At 36.2% G+C, this 13,423-nt stretch overlaps 2 protein-coding genes across 2 annotated transcripts; both read left to right on the top strand.

The window, feature by feature from the left end:
• Nucleotides 1-224: 224 nt before the first annotated feature.
• Nucleotides 225-9,683, top strand: LOAG_02872 (hypothetical protein). The gene is made up of 24 exons (XM_003138409.2): nucleotides 225-453; nucleotides 581-760; nucleotides 997-1,114; nucleotides 1,554-1,717; nucleotides 1,989-2,113; nucleotides 2,620-2,699; nucleotides 3,363-3,537; nucleotides 3,993-4,113; nucleotides 4,429-4,525; nucleotides 4,623-4,733; nucleotides 4,993-5,114; nucleotides 5,483-5,739; nucleotides 5,826-6,056; nucleotides 6,155-6,254; nucleotides 6,370-6,532; nucleotides 6,637-6,721; nucleotides 6,829-6,914; nucleotides 7,091-7,248; nucleotides 7,365-7,445; nucleotides 7,637-7,853; nucleotides 7,976-8,043; nucleotides 8,341-8,519; nucleotides 8,594-8,744; nucleotides 9,244-9,683. The coding sequence occupies exons 1-24, from the start codon at nucleotides 291-293 to the stop codon at nucleotides 9,285-9,287; spliced, it is 3,276 nt and encodes a 1,091-aa protein (XP_003138457.2). The 5' UTR covers nucleotides 225-290; the 3' UTR covers nucleotides 9,288-9,683.
• A 2,088-nt stretch (nucleotides 9,684-11,771) lies between these two features.
• On the top strand, nucleotides 11,772-12,370 carry LOAG_02873 (hypothetical protein; the record flags this gene model as incomplete). The annotated part of the gene is made up of 2 exons (XM_003138410.1): nucleotides 11,772-12,105; nucleotides 12,267-12,370. The coding sequence occupies 2 exons, from the start codon at nucleotides 11,772-11,774 to the stop codon at nucleotides 12,368-12,370; spliced, it is 438 nt and encodes a 145-aa protein (XP_003138458.1).
• Between the last annotated feature and the right edge of the window lie 1,053 nt (nucleotides 12,371-13,423).

The raw sequence follows: 13,423 nt of genomic DNA on the forward strand, positions 1-13,423 counted from the left end.
GTGCAAAATAATCTACGACGTTGTTATTTGAATTTCCAAATCGGATTTTCATTATCAGTATATGTGTATATTCATTGCATTTTATGAGCGAATATAGATAACAGTTCATCAGGCATTCATTTTTATGTTTTGTAAATTTCGTGAAGGTTTTATCTCGTCAGCAAATATATTTGTCTCATCTTTTCAACGATTTTCGATTTTATTAATCTTTTTTTTCCTTTTATTTTTAGTGATCCATATATTAGGAACATACATTTAATTGGACTGATATAAAATGGGTTTAATTATCAATGAATGAAAAGAAGATGGGTGATTCCTATGACGAAGATGAAGGTCGTTTGATGATAGATGATGCTATTCTGGATAGCACTCATTCATCCCAAGCAGGTTGCGCGGAAACATCCTCCAAAACTACTAGTTATGAAAAAACAGTTGAATTAACTCCGGAAGATGGTAAATTCTTATTAAAGCCGAACCTTGTATTATAATAAATGCTTTATTATCAGAAATGAAGAACTCCTGTTTTCTTTTTTGTAACTCTTGCTCTTTTCATTCTTAACAGCTGGACCTACCATTGTAGGCGTGGAAAGTCATCCGGTTGATCCAGAACCAAAGCCGAATTTTTATTGTGAAAGTGGAGTTCCAAAAGTAGTTCAAGGTGTTCATCGAGATGATCGACTGAAAATGACGATCAGACGGACACAGAGCCCAGTCAGCGGTGGTGGACAATTTTCATATCCTGGAGAAAAACGTAGTGACGGTTGTTTTTCTGGGATATTCATTGTTTATAATTTTGTGGATATTTGCGCACTCATTTTTCGTCTACTTAAGATATTAAACTGTATCTGTTGAAAGGGACATATTTTATGTACTGGTGCAACAGTGGATTTCAGAAAAGTCACTGTAAATTTATAGGATGCATGTTTTTATATTTTCAATACTAGTTTATAATATTTTGGAGTTTTTAATTGCGTTTAAATTGCTAAAATTGTCTAGGATCAACACGAGATGAGGATATATCTAAAGAAGAGGGAGAAATCGATGATGAAGAAGAGACGAGTAATAGTTTACATGCGAATTCAACCGCTGTAAGCGTTCATCAGCCAGCTAACTGGTATGTTCTTTTTTTGCGGAGGTTTATGAACCTTCCCATTCATTCTCCAGAATTTTGTTATAAACTTGTGGCTTTCTCTTATGTCTTTGAGTTCCTATAAGAAGATTCAAGTTCAACCCATATAAAAGTCACTTTTTTCGGGGATTTCGATAAATCTGTCAAAAAAGACTTCAGCTGAAGGAAATATCAAGAATTTTTATCAGATTTCCACATTTTAGGAGAACTTAACCTTGTAATGTTATATAATGTAGTTTGCTCGAATTAATTTTAATTACTCAGAAATAATTTTCCTTCGAATTTATTTATGTACCTCAGCAACAATAATTTTACCGCAAAAGAATTTTTGAAAGTTTGGTTCATTTGACTATCGAATCCATTTTATTTAATAAGAAAAGGATAGTTGCTTATTGTGCATCCACATCTGCAGTGTATATTTTAGGCCTGGATACCAGAGTACTGGTTTTGAAACAGGATCTGCCGGCACGAACAAATTTCGTCACGGCGGACAACAGCAGTTTGAACATCTTCTGTACAGCACACCGCATTCTAGTGCACGTCAACTAGCGGTCAATATTTCGTTATCTTCGAACGTGACTTCTCCGGGTAATTAACTTGTTGGTATTATTTTTTCTGTTTTACATTGAATTTATCTGATCAAATAGTGGAATTATATCAGGCAACTATATTTATGAATATCTTAGGGAAATCACTTAAAATCCATTCAACATAATTTCCATACAAAACATCGTATAAAGTTGCGCAGGGTATAAATTCTAAGTATCTCAACTGAAATCTGGTTCAGAATTCCAAAAGTCATAAATTTCCCTTTCTTTTAACATGAAAAGTTTTTTAACTAATAGGAAAGTTTTTCTAGGACCAGCAAATGTGACAAGTTCATTGACGGTTGAAGAACACAGCTCCCGTGTTCTCTCCGCATCTCATACTCAGCAAACAGGAATTTCTACTACCAGTGTACGTCTTGGACTTACTGGAAATCAAGTTTAAGAATTTTTTATTTTAATTGTTCCAGTTAGAGCACTTCTAATATGTATTAGAATTATATTAAGGCAGCAGTTTTGGTTTCATATGACAGCAGAATTTTCAAGCATTAAAAAGATCAAGCATTACGCAGTTTCATTTTTATATATTAAGGAAAGATTGCAGTGCAGTTTGAATCAGTTTTATTCATGCCTAATTTCGAAGATTATCAAAGTTGAGGAATTACAGAACATCATTTCAGATTTGAGGAATTATAAATCTTTATATGTTGTTTTGTGTTACTATTTAATAATAAATGTCATTAGTTTGACGTGCCGATTTTTTTTTCTTTTTTATTCCACTTGTTTTGTGATAAAGTGTTCTGAAATGTATGAATGGATCCTGCTTCAAACTGCATTTTATTTTCCTGCTGGTTTTACTTTCAACCTGTATTATGCTTGTTAACTTATTACTGCGCCGTTATTATACGTTTACGACTACTAGATAAGTCAAAAATCTAATTAAAGGGGATACAATTTGGTGAAGACCGTGCGGATTTGGATCGGCAAAATACTGCGGTAGTTGGTGTTAGCTTGAAAAATACGGGGTTAGTGTTTCATTTTCTTTTTATTTTTACAAGTTTCAACAAACGTTTAAATTATGAGCCTACTTTTGAATTGTAATGGAGGATGATATAGTTTTCTAATCCCTAGCTTATTTCACATTTCAGTACGGAGTTGTATATTTTGGTGCATTGAAAGTAGGTTATTTTTTTTGTACTTCCAGTGTTCCATTTGGCGCCACACAGAGAATGGCTGCTGTAAAATATGGCAAATAGAATAAGTTATTTCTCTTACGCACTTGCATACGCCTGCAATATATAATGATAAGGTCCAGTAAAAAGAGGGTCAAAAATTTCGTCCCGACTTCTTGTATTATTTTTAAGTTCCTCTCTAGGTTCAGGATCTAATATTCTTATCAGAACATACGGTTTTACAGGAAGAACCAGGATGATGATGTTTTTGTTTTTGATCTTTCTTGTATTCATTTACTTTTTGTTTTCTGTCTTGAATTTGGTTGATTATTCGTATTTCTTCTATCAGAAATACAAGTTCACTTCATGAACTTTCAGATCATAAATCGAGGCCGAACTGAGGGTTTCAAAACTCCACCTAAAATTTGCTACACTTTTTGTCCTAATGATCGAGTAGTGAATCTCTAATATTGCCATTATAAACTGAAATGAAACTGATAACTTGACATTTTGTAGAACGCATAGTTCACCATGCAGCAAAATACGAAAAAAGAAACGACGCGTCAGTGAGCGAGATGAGCATGAAACCTGCCTGGCTTCTCCCAGCAGCACAGCACCTTCCTTTAATATGGCAGCTTCACAATTAGGCATGACTTCTGCAGGTGTTAGTTCAGTGAAAAAGAAGAAACCGGTAAGTTTTGGAAAAGTATAAAACACTGCTCATATGTTTTAGTTTAGGGGTCAAGATATTTCAAATATTTATGGTAATATAATGAATGCGATTGTTACACTGACGAACAGATAGAGTTACTCCTCGTTATGAAGTCTGATTGTAAAGCTACTTACGACATCAGCATAGTCATAAACTCTTCCGTAAAATTTCACTCTATGTCAGAGTTTATGTTCTAATTAATATATGTTCCTAACGGCACAAATCACATTTGATTCGATATAAGAGCTATGCAATTTGTTATACTAAACCTCATGTCACATTTATTATAATATTCTTTTTAAGATACTGAAGAATTTTTCTATAGCTTCAGCCTAAAAAATAGTGGCCTTAGAGGTTAAAAATGAATCAGCTACACTTATGTGTCAATCATTCAAAAAGTTCTGTTTATTTAATCAAGCTAACATCAGTTACAGAATATACGCGACCGCTCAACATGTGTTAGTGTTAAATCAGTGCAAACTAATGACGGCGATATGGACGTAAAAGTTGGCTCAACTCATTGTCTCAATATTTCCGTGCTTGCAAAAGCTTCGAGTAAGTGTATAGCAGTTGCTTTATGGATTTGCTTTTTGTGCAGTTTTTAACACGTATTTGAATTATTTTTGAGATGATAGTGTCAGTAGCTTCATTGACTCTTAACCGATGGATACCATGACGCAAAACAGAAAAGTGAAATCAAATGTTGAAGTAGAAAATGTGGAAATACATAGGATTGAAACAGTGTTAACATGCTGTAATGTTGTGTAATGCAGTATTATACCATTTAAACGACATGTTCCCACTTTTGTTAATTGTGCAGTTCCTCTTACTCAATTAAAGCAAACCTTACTTAAAAATTAAATTTTACAGATTATTTGTACTATGTTACTAATTGGAATGGGCGTGATTTGTATGGTGTTTTGGGTGATGGTTTGCCGCCTTTACAACATACGTATATGAGTAAAAAGTAAGTACATTTTCAAGCTTTTGTTTGCAGTTTCAATCCAGTTGTGCGCCATTTGCTGCCTTATTTGGTAGATTATGTGATCCAGTGGTGGTTTTAGGGCTTCGGGCACGTCTGCTGCATTAAGCAGTGCATCCGGGTTTGATTCGTTTAGTTCACATGATAAAACAAATGGTGGCAGTCCATCAAAGCAACGAATTAATGCTAAAAGGTTTGTTTAATATTTCTTGCATTTAATTTAAAATGTGGTTAATATGAATGCCCCTTTTTTGGTTGGCGCATTTTCCTTTTCATTTTATCTAATTCACCATGTATGCAAATGTTTTGACTTTATTTTCAGTTTATTCTTCTCCGTATTTTATGAGTTAATCTTATTTCGAATTCCGTAAATATTATGGAGTTAATCTTCTCATTTCACCGTTTTATAAGTTTCTACTGAAATTGTTTAAACTCAGAAAACTGTTTTAAAGATCGAACAGAAGCTCCTCAGTCTGTCCACCGAATGGATTTCCTGAAATTAAACCAGCTGGAAGAAAGGGTTTAATCGGAAATGTTGGTCGACCATCAAGTGCTTCAACCAGTGATGTACAATGTAAGTTAGAGTCACCAGGTTATTGTATGAACGCTGCAGTTATTGTCTCTTATCTTTTTTAGAGCTAATATTATAAAAATGGAAAGCATGTCAGTCCTTGTTCATATCTGATTGGTATATTGGACATTTCATACAAGTTACGGATGCGAAGGGCGAAAAGGGATGTCTTTGCGCCCTGTGTTAGAGTATAACTAGATGTTAAACGATTTATGGCATTCTGATCCAGTAGTCATGGGAATTTGAGCTGAGCCATACTCCTTACTGTCTTAGTAACCAACGCCACACATAAACCGTTTGGTTGAAAAATTTATGGATGTATTTCTTCGTTTTCTTATAATGGTAAATTTCAATAAATAAAAACATTGCAGCTGTCGGTGGGGATCTACAAGACGAAGAAAGGTCTCAGTCACCAGTCTCATGGTTCACTTCCGGAAGTAATGACCCGATATCTGCGCTCGGTTCATTTGGGAGCGTTGCAGACAATGGTTCATCTCAGTTACGTGAATGTGCTTTATCTACAATGTATTCCTGTCCAGTGGCAGGTTGTGAACATCGCTATGACACTCAGTCACAGTTGGCAGTTCACTACCACACGCATTTTGTGAAAGAAGACGGAGGGAGAGCGGTAAAAATAGTTCCAATATAAATTTATCTGTTTTTTAAAAAATTAACTTTCGAATTCATCAAAGCTCTCAAGACAGTGTTTTGCAGATCTACGTTGAAACCATGGGCACTCAAACAAATTTAGTCACCATGAAAGATGTTGCTGTCGATACAGATAGAGAACTAACTCAGATTCGTACAGTTTCCTCGGAAGAAGTTAGTCCGGAAGTAAAAAAACCTACAAATGATGAAAACAGCATACATTTGGTTTCACAAAAACCGAAATTGTCGAAAACTCTCACGAACCATGAAGAACAAAGCATCAGTGAGCTCTTCAAGGTACGCAATTGAAGATACTCCTATTCAAGATCGAGAATTTTATGAGTTAAGTGGTACTGCAGTATTTTAAAGTCGACTTGTCGTTAGAATTTTTGTAGGTTGTCATACAAAAGACAGAGGCAGGTGGTGGAGTTGCAAAAGCTGACGGGAAGAAAACATTCGCTGTTCGAAGTCCAAAAAGTGCTGGCACCAGCAAAGGTATAGAATGATGTTAATACTGTTGAATTGTTTCTTACTCACTGATGACTAAATTTACAAACTGCAAATACGATATATCTGTTTTCCATCATCACCATTTACTTCATATTTTCAGTATATGGTGCTTTACTCAGTAGTGATGCAGTAAATCAGAATGAAATATCTACTGCACTGGATGCGATTCGTAAAATGGTGACGAATAATAGTGGTGAAGCTCATTCAAGTGAACAGCAATCGGCAACCGTTATTTCCAGCTCTGGAATACTGCCGTCAACCAGGTATGGATCTTTTTTTAACACGATTACTTTTTTCTTTAAAATATTGAAGTTGCAAAATTCTCTAGCTTTCAGAATCAAGGGGATGATTTTGAAAAATTTTTTAGTGTTTGTTCTACGACACCTCATGGTGGCGCTGCTTCGCCAGCATTTTCAGACATTTCGGATGATGCTCCAACTTTGGAGAAAGAGGTACTTTTAAAATATTCAGCTAACTGAAGAAAACTGCGTAGTTATTATTCATTTTCTTTGTGTTCAGTGGGCCTGGTAACACTTAAATAGAATTTTAATATTCGTAGGTGGCCGATAAATCAGAGGAGCGGTCTTTGGATCGGATCAAAGAATTAGTAAATAGCACCGAAAAAGTCCCGCTAGAACAGCTAAGGTTTGTTACAATTTTATAAAGATGGGAATATTTTTTGAGATTTTATGTATTTTTGTTTTCATGGCTTTATTCTTATCTTAGAGCAACCTCAATTCTTTAGTTTCTCTGAATGAAAAGATCAAATTGATTATTAGCAAACCTACTGTTTTTACCTCGAGCGGTTATTTAAATTAAAGTTTGTCGATCGAGGACGAAAAAATGATCACTGTATCGAAAAGCGGAGTTGGTTCATCCACTTTGCTTTGTCCTGTAAGCTCATCAACTACCACTATCGCTACTACATTATCTGTTCCTCGAATATCAGCAGAAATGAATCAGGGTTTCGTCTCTGATGGTATGTTTTTATATTTTGTGATTGTTCTTTGCGGAACATATAATTTGTAATTCCAGATTTCGAAACTTTAAAATCTTGAATCGTTTGTTGGAATTAATCTGGCCTGAACTTTTCAGGTTCGAAAAAAAATGAAACGAAAACACAGTCACAGGCAAACACTATCAGTTCTTTTGCATCATCCTTTATGGATCCATCCGGTTTCTTTTTCTAACCACAGTTTTATTGTTGCACTCTTTTAAGCATACTGTTTAACTAATATCGCTTTTCAAAGACATTGCTGCTCATTGCCAATATGAAACATAATTCACTTGAACTACCAGAATACTGACATTAACTTTGTGCATTAGCTAAACAGTATGATTAAAATATAATTATTGTACATTTTTAGGACTGCGTCACGCGTCCACTATTCCAATTTCTATACCGAATTTGTCGAACGCTCCTTCTGCTTCGGTTTTTGCACAGCCATATTTCATACCATTTATCAGTCCCTCAGTAAGTAATACCGCAACTCCAGGAATGTCACAGCCTCATACTTCGAAGCATAAAATTCATGATTTGAAGGCCAATCCACCAAGTTTGATTCCTTTTCAATCTAAAGAAAGGTCAGTGATTACACGGTACAACCTTATATGCAGAAATAATAAGAGGATATTTACTCACATTTTTACGAAGTATTTCAATGCTTGTTTTTTTAAAGCTGTTTCTAAAGGATTTATTATTCCAGCAACAACACTCAGCCATCTTCAGTTGTTGCTTCCTCCAATTCTCAACCTCTATCCCAAGGAGGAACAGGTGTGTTTCTTAAATAAACTGAATTTGAAGTTGTGTACTTCCAGAGGCATTTTGGAGCGATAACATTTCTTTAGTTGCTTCGAGAGAAATTTTATCGCAATAATTTCCTGCTAAAAAAAAAGGCTAATTGATAGCTGCCTTACCGTGGGTGTATTTTTCTCAAGATGTCAAGGCAAGATCACTGCTACATGCTTAGAGTAACTGCGCCATTCGTCTTTCACCTCCATTTTAATTTACTAACGATGTTTTGACTGCTCAAAAAATTGTAGCATTTTGAGATATAGGTTTTCCTTAAAGGTAATATATCAACAACGAAGCAAGTCATGCACCAACAACTAGGAAATCAGAGTGCTGCTTCAGGAAATTCTTTCGCAGGCATTCAACCTCATGCCTCTAGCAATAACGACCGTAGCGCAAATACTCAAAATGCGCAATCTTCTGCACTGAACTTTATGCAGCATCAACAGCAGCAACAGGTGAATCAACAGTATTGAGTTTTTGTAAAGGCATGTTTAACTAATCTCTTTACTCGTTCTATCCATATTTTTAGGCCTATTTCGCACAGTTGCAACAGCACCAACAAATGCAGTACATGCAACGATTTGGCGCAGCTTTTCCAATGACGGGACCGTCGAATTCCATGAATGCTGTTGCACAACAAGCTTACGAACAGCAAATGGCCGCTTTGCATGCATCATTCGGTAAGTAATAGGAAAACATTTTTTGTTTTTGCAAATTTACTTGTCAAAAACACCCTTTTAAATTGATTTTTTGCCAGTTTTGTTCAAATTTCACGAAAGGATTTTTGGGTACAGTAGAGAATTAGATTTTTGATCGACTGCATCGTTTGTCCATTGAAGTCTCTGCAGGGAAATGTAATCAGTTTCCGTTGCGGATGACACATCGTATCCTAATGAATTCAGTAATTCACATATTGTTCTAAGTGCACTTGAATTAGATCATATGCACGTTGAACTGACGGATATGACCTGTCCTCTCTGGAAAATGTTCTCGACTATTTATCGTCATCACTGAAACGCTTTTTTATTCTTAATTTTAATCTCTTTTGTCAGTTTGTCCACGCTCTTTCACTAACGTTTTTTAATTTCAGAGTCTAAAATTATCGGTCCAGGAAAACTGAATATATACCATGTTTTGTATTTGCAGGTAGTGCCTGCAAATTTAGTGCAATATTTTCAGGCTATCCAGGAATATTTATGCCTCCATCATTTCCACCCAAATAAAGGAATGGACGGGAATATTACTATTCGACAATATGTTAGGTTCTAAATAAGTTATTTGAACTTGTTTGCTCAGAATGTAGGATGTTATTTTGTTGCGGAATGCAAACTGCTCTATATGTTATTCAAAGCTCGAAGGTTTCCAAACACAAAAATCGGATGAGAAATGAATGTAGCAATGTCTTGCAAATCTGAACCCAGTTGGTAGAATCTCTGAAAGTTCATTTTTTCTTGATATGCACAGTTCATTTTTCCTTTTTGTTTCAGTCATTTTTGGCTCTTACTGTACCATCACTCAGGTTTACTGTTGAATGTTCGGTCATTCATGAAAGAAAATATTAGTGTCAAAACTCGTAAAGTGATCATAACATGTAATTATTGGTACTATTTTAATAAGACATATTTAAGGATTTATGTGGAATCTTGAAATATTGTTTTGAAATTTCATAATTTCGAAGTTTTCCCTGGCTTCATGAATATTTAACAAAACCGGATACACCATAGAATGACTGTTCTTGTAAGACACGTTCTTTCTGCCAGTATTTAATTGCGTCTGATGTGTAGTTGTACCCAACTACCGTTCACCTAGTAGTTTTCATTGAAAATATCGAACGATCGTTATTGTAGTTATATTGACTGGATCAAACAATTCCCACTACTTCAGAACTATGCATTTGTTAATGATACATTGTTATAAACAGCTATTCTTCCCTCCACTCCGTTTTCATGTTTTTTTTTCCTTTTGTTGCTTTATCTTTATTAGGCATCATATTCTCAAAGTTGTCAAAAACGTTTAAACCATTATATTTCTTTATGTGTGTTTTGTTTGTACTTTGTCGTGCTCGCTGTATATTGAATTTTTGAAACGGTTCAGAAGGATGTAATTTGAATTCGTTACACATTCCGCTCACCTACGTTAACGGGTTAATATTAGTACTTAGTTATATTTTAAGAAGGTTTTGAGCTTTGAGAAGAAGGATGTTATTAATAAAATATTTGCGACTTTTGTACTCACTGCTGTGCTGCTCAGAAATTGATTATTTCCTCTAGCAAATCTGTACAAGGTTTTTGTTGGACTTTGCTATAAATCATAGGAAGAAATGGATTGGAAATATAGGTTTTGTCTTTTTTTTTCTACATGTTGTATAACAAATGACTGAGCAGAATTCAAATACTTATTTCACTGTTAATCATTCTGTACCACTCATTTAAAGCCCTCCCCACCTCTGTCTTAATTTCAATTGTAAGTATATTTAGTTTGCGATTGATTTTATTTTGTGAAATGCTTTCTCCTGCGTAATATTTTTCCGTCGATGAGTTTATTCTTTCTGGTTATTGTTACGTATTTTTGTAGTATTGATGCCACTCATTAAAGTCGTCCTGTTATTATGCCTTAGCAAAAGATTGCTTATGTTTGCCCGTTTGAAATTGTTATGGTACTGCTCGTTTACCTTTACTATATCGAATGTCACGGAGTTATTGCTAATTTGCTTTTTGGAATCCCATGTTCTTTAAAAATATTTAAGGTTTTTCATGAAGAAGTGAGGGGAGGAGGAACTCATTTTCAGAGAGTCTTTTTGTAAATACCTTGCAGGGAACATAAAATTTGTTGGGTGGAACAATTTCAATAAAAATATCTTCACACACTTTCTGGTACTATAAGATGAATAGCGATGAATATAATAAATTCCAGTGGAAAAGGAGATTACTTAAGAGTTCATGAATGATTGAAACTTCCTGTCTACTGTTTATAACATTTGTAATATTTCAAGCTTCACTCGCTAAATGGGATAAATTTGCTTTCAGAGTAACCTCATTTCTCACGTTAGGTCTGGCGGTTAGAGACCGTAGCACTTGTCTAATTCGGCAAAATATGATTGTCAAAAGTTGAAATGAAAACTGAAATGTGAGGTCAGAACTGTTGCAACGCTTATTTGGTGGTCTAACAAGCCCGTTATTCGGTAGGGTTGGGCGCTACAACAAAGTCAAAGGTTGTATGACTCACAATCGAACAGTCATAGTGGGACTGATTCGGAAGTTTGAGGTGGCTTTGGGATTAGACAATGGAGAATTCATTCATCACTTAACAACAAGCAAGGGAGACAACCCTTAAAGCATACAACGGAACAGAAGGAGAGGGGGTTGAACCGTTTAGAAATTCCAAGTAATCAATTATTGTGTCATCTGACTCATATTCTCAACCGCTTAATCATTTCGTGATAGGCATGGCAGGTATAAAATTAAGTTAATAGTGCTAGAGGAGTTGGTTATTCGTCAACTCCTGGGCAGACAAATATAAGATGAGCTCCCTGGACTTCGATCAAAGATTCCTTCAGTTGTAAAAATTACTATCACCTGTTTGTCACCCGAGGCTAAATGGATGTTTCATATGAAAAATTGCTGAGACCGGAAGCCTATTACGTAAATATTTGTGGCCTGGTTTGTGGTACGGCATTTTGGCTTCGTTAATCCATCATCATTGTTATCATGGATAGACTTCGCCAGGAAGATATGAGGAGGTTCTACCCACGGTTACTGCAAGCGCGCTGGTGGCTAAAAAAGGCTAACACAGAATGGATAGATCCGAAAAATCCCCTTAAGCGGTATTGGCAAGGTGGTGTGTGCTATCTGCGTTTTCTTTTCGAGTTGCTTCTGCATGGTTCTCGAAGCAGCAGTGTTATGGATGGTGTATTTCCATGTTTCTCGATTAAAAGGCTAAGCGGACCATTGATGGCACTCTATATGGCCAAAGTTAAGGTATTGTTTCAGAAAGTTCTTGTATCCCCTCTTTGGGTATTTCTCTTGTGGAAGCCAATGGCGAGTTCGCCATAGAGCACATTCTTAGGGAGCGCTGGTCCTCCCTTCTGAAGGCGTGCTTAGCTTAGCGCAACTGCGTCCTCAGTAGTTAACCTCAATATTGGCAACTCTTGCTTATGTAAGGACAGTAACATTAGTCACGTAGTCAAAGTAGTGAATGTTTAGGATTGTACGGAGGCAGCGCTGGTGGAAGTGTAGGAGGAGTCGCAAGTGGTGACGGACCCATGATTCAGATCCATGTAAAAGATGGTAGGCTTTATGGACGCTAATCTTTATATTCTCTTCAGGTGTTCATTACACCAGATTATTTTATGGAATTTTCCGAAAATCCTGTATGCCTTTGCTAGCCTATTGTTTATTTCTAGGCCAATCTTATCGTCCGAGGAAATGGTACTTTCTGAATAGAATTGCTGGAATAGCTTAACTCCTAGTTCGCCTATGGTAATGTGGGAATGATGGAAGACTTTCTGAGGCACAGGTTGATAGAGAACTTATGTTTTTCTCAAGCTAATTTCCAGCCTAGCAGCCTCTACAAAGCAGGATATTAAGCGCTGGGAAGCTGCTTCTGCATGAACAGCTCGCGGATAAAGCGGTTTAGAGTTTTAGTCTGGGCCTTCTGTCACCGTAGGTTGGATAGGCTTTCATCGGTACGATATCGGATGTAAATACCGTTTTCTTTATCGAGATCTGTTATGGCCCTTTGGATCATGATGCTGAAGAAGATTGTAAATGGAGCTGGAATGGAGAATGGAGCAACATTATTTCACACCATTGGATACTGGGAAAGGCTCAGAGAGTGCATCGGTTGACCATTGTGATCCTCATGGAGTGTTTTGAGCATGATGTGTGGGTCTATGCATTTCAGAGCTCCATAGAATCCTCTGTGATTACCTGATTACCTGAATCAGTTGAATCTTTTCTGCTAGGTTGATCCGCCACTTGCTCTGAATGTCTCGAAGTTGGACTTTAATGCATGCAGGGCAAAAGGCTGCTTTTCTTACATAGCAAGATGGCTGAGCGAGGTGTGTTTGCTGAGCAGATTCCTTTTTTGTCAACAATTTTTGGATCTCTTGATTGTTTTCACCAAACTAATCTATTTCTCTTGAAGAACCTCAAGGATGACTGCAGGATGCCGTTTTTAATGTGATACCAAAGCGCTTCAGGAGCTGGAATTGTGAAATAGTCTTCAACTTTAGCTTGAAGGTTTGCCTGGAAGTTGTGTTTCATTACAGTTATTTGAAGATTGTTGACTTCGAGTCCCCTCAATTTCATCTCTCTCAGGTTTGGGTTTAAAGCGGAGGTTAAGTTTGCATCGCACAAGG

Source organism: Loa loa, assembly GCF_000183805.2.
Source record: "Loa loa unplaced genomic scaffold supercont3.12, whole genome shotgun sequence".
In the NCBI taxonomy this organism is placed as follows: domain Eukaryota; kingdom Metazoa; phylum Nematoda; class Chromadorea; order Rhabditida; family Onchocercidae; genus Loa; species Loa loa.

Excerpts from the sequence above, each read along its gene's own strand:
- LOAG_02872 (XM_003138409.2), top strand. The coding sequence starts at position 291 with ATGAATGAAAAGAAGATGGGTGATTCCTATGACGAAGATGAAGGTCGT. Across the intron at positions 4,114-4,428 it reads CGTGCTTGCAAAAGCTTCGA|ATTATTTGTACTATGTTACT; the intron begins GTAAGTGTATAG and ends TAAATTTTACAG. Across the intron at positions 4,734-4,992 it reads CAACGAATTAATGCTAAAAG|ATCGAACAGAAGCTCCTCAG; the intron begins GTTTGTTTAATA and ends ACTGTTTTAAAG.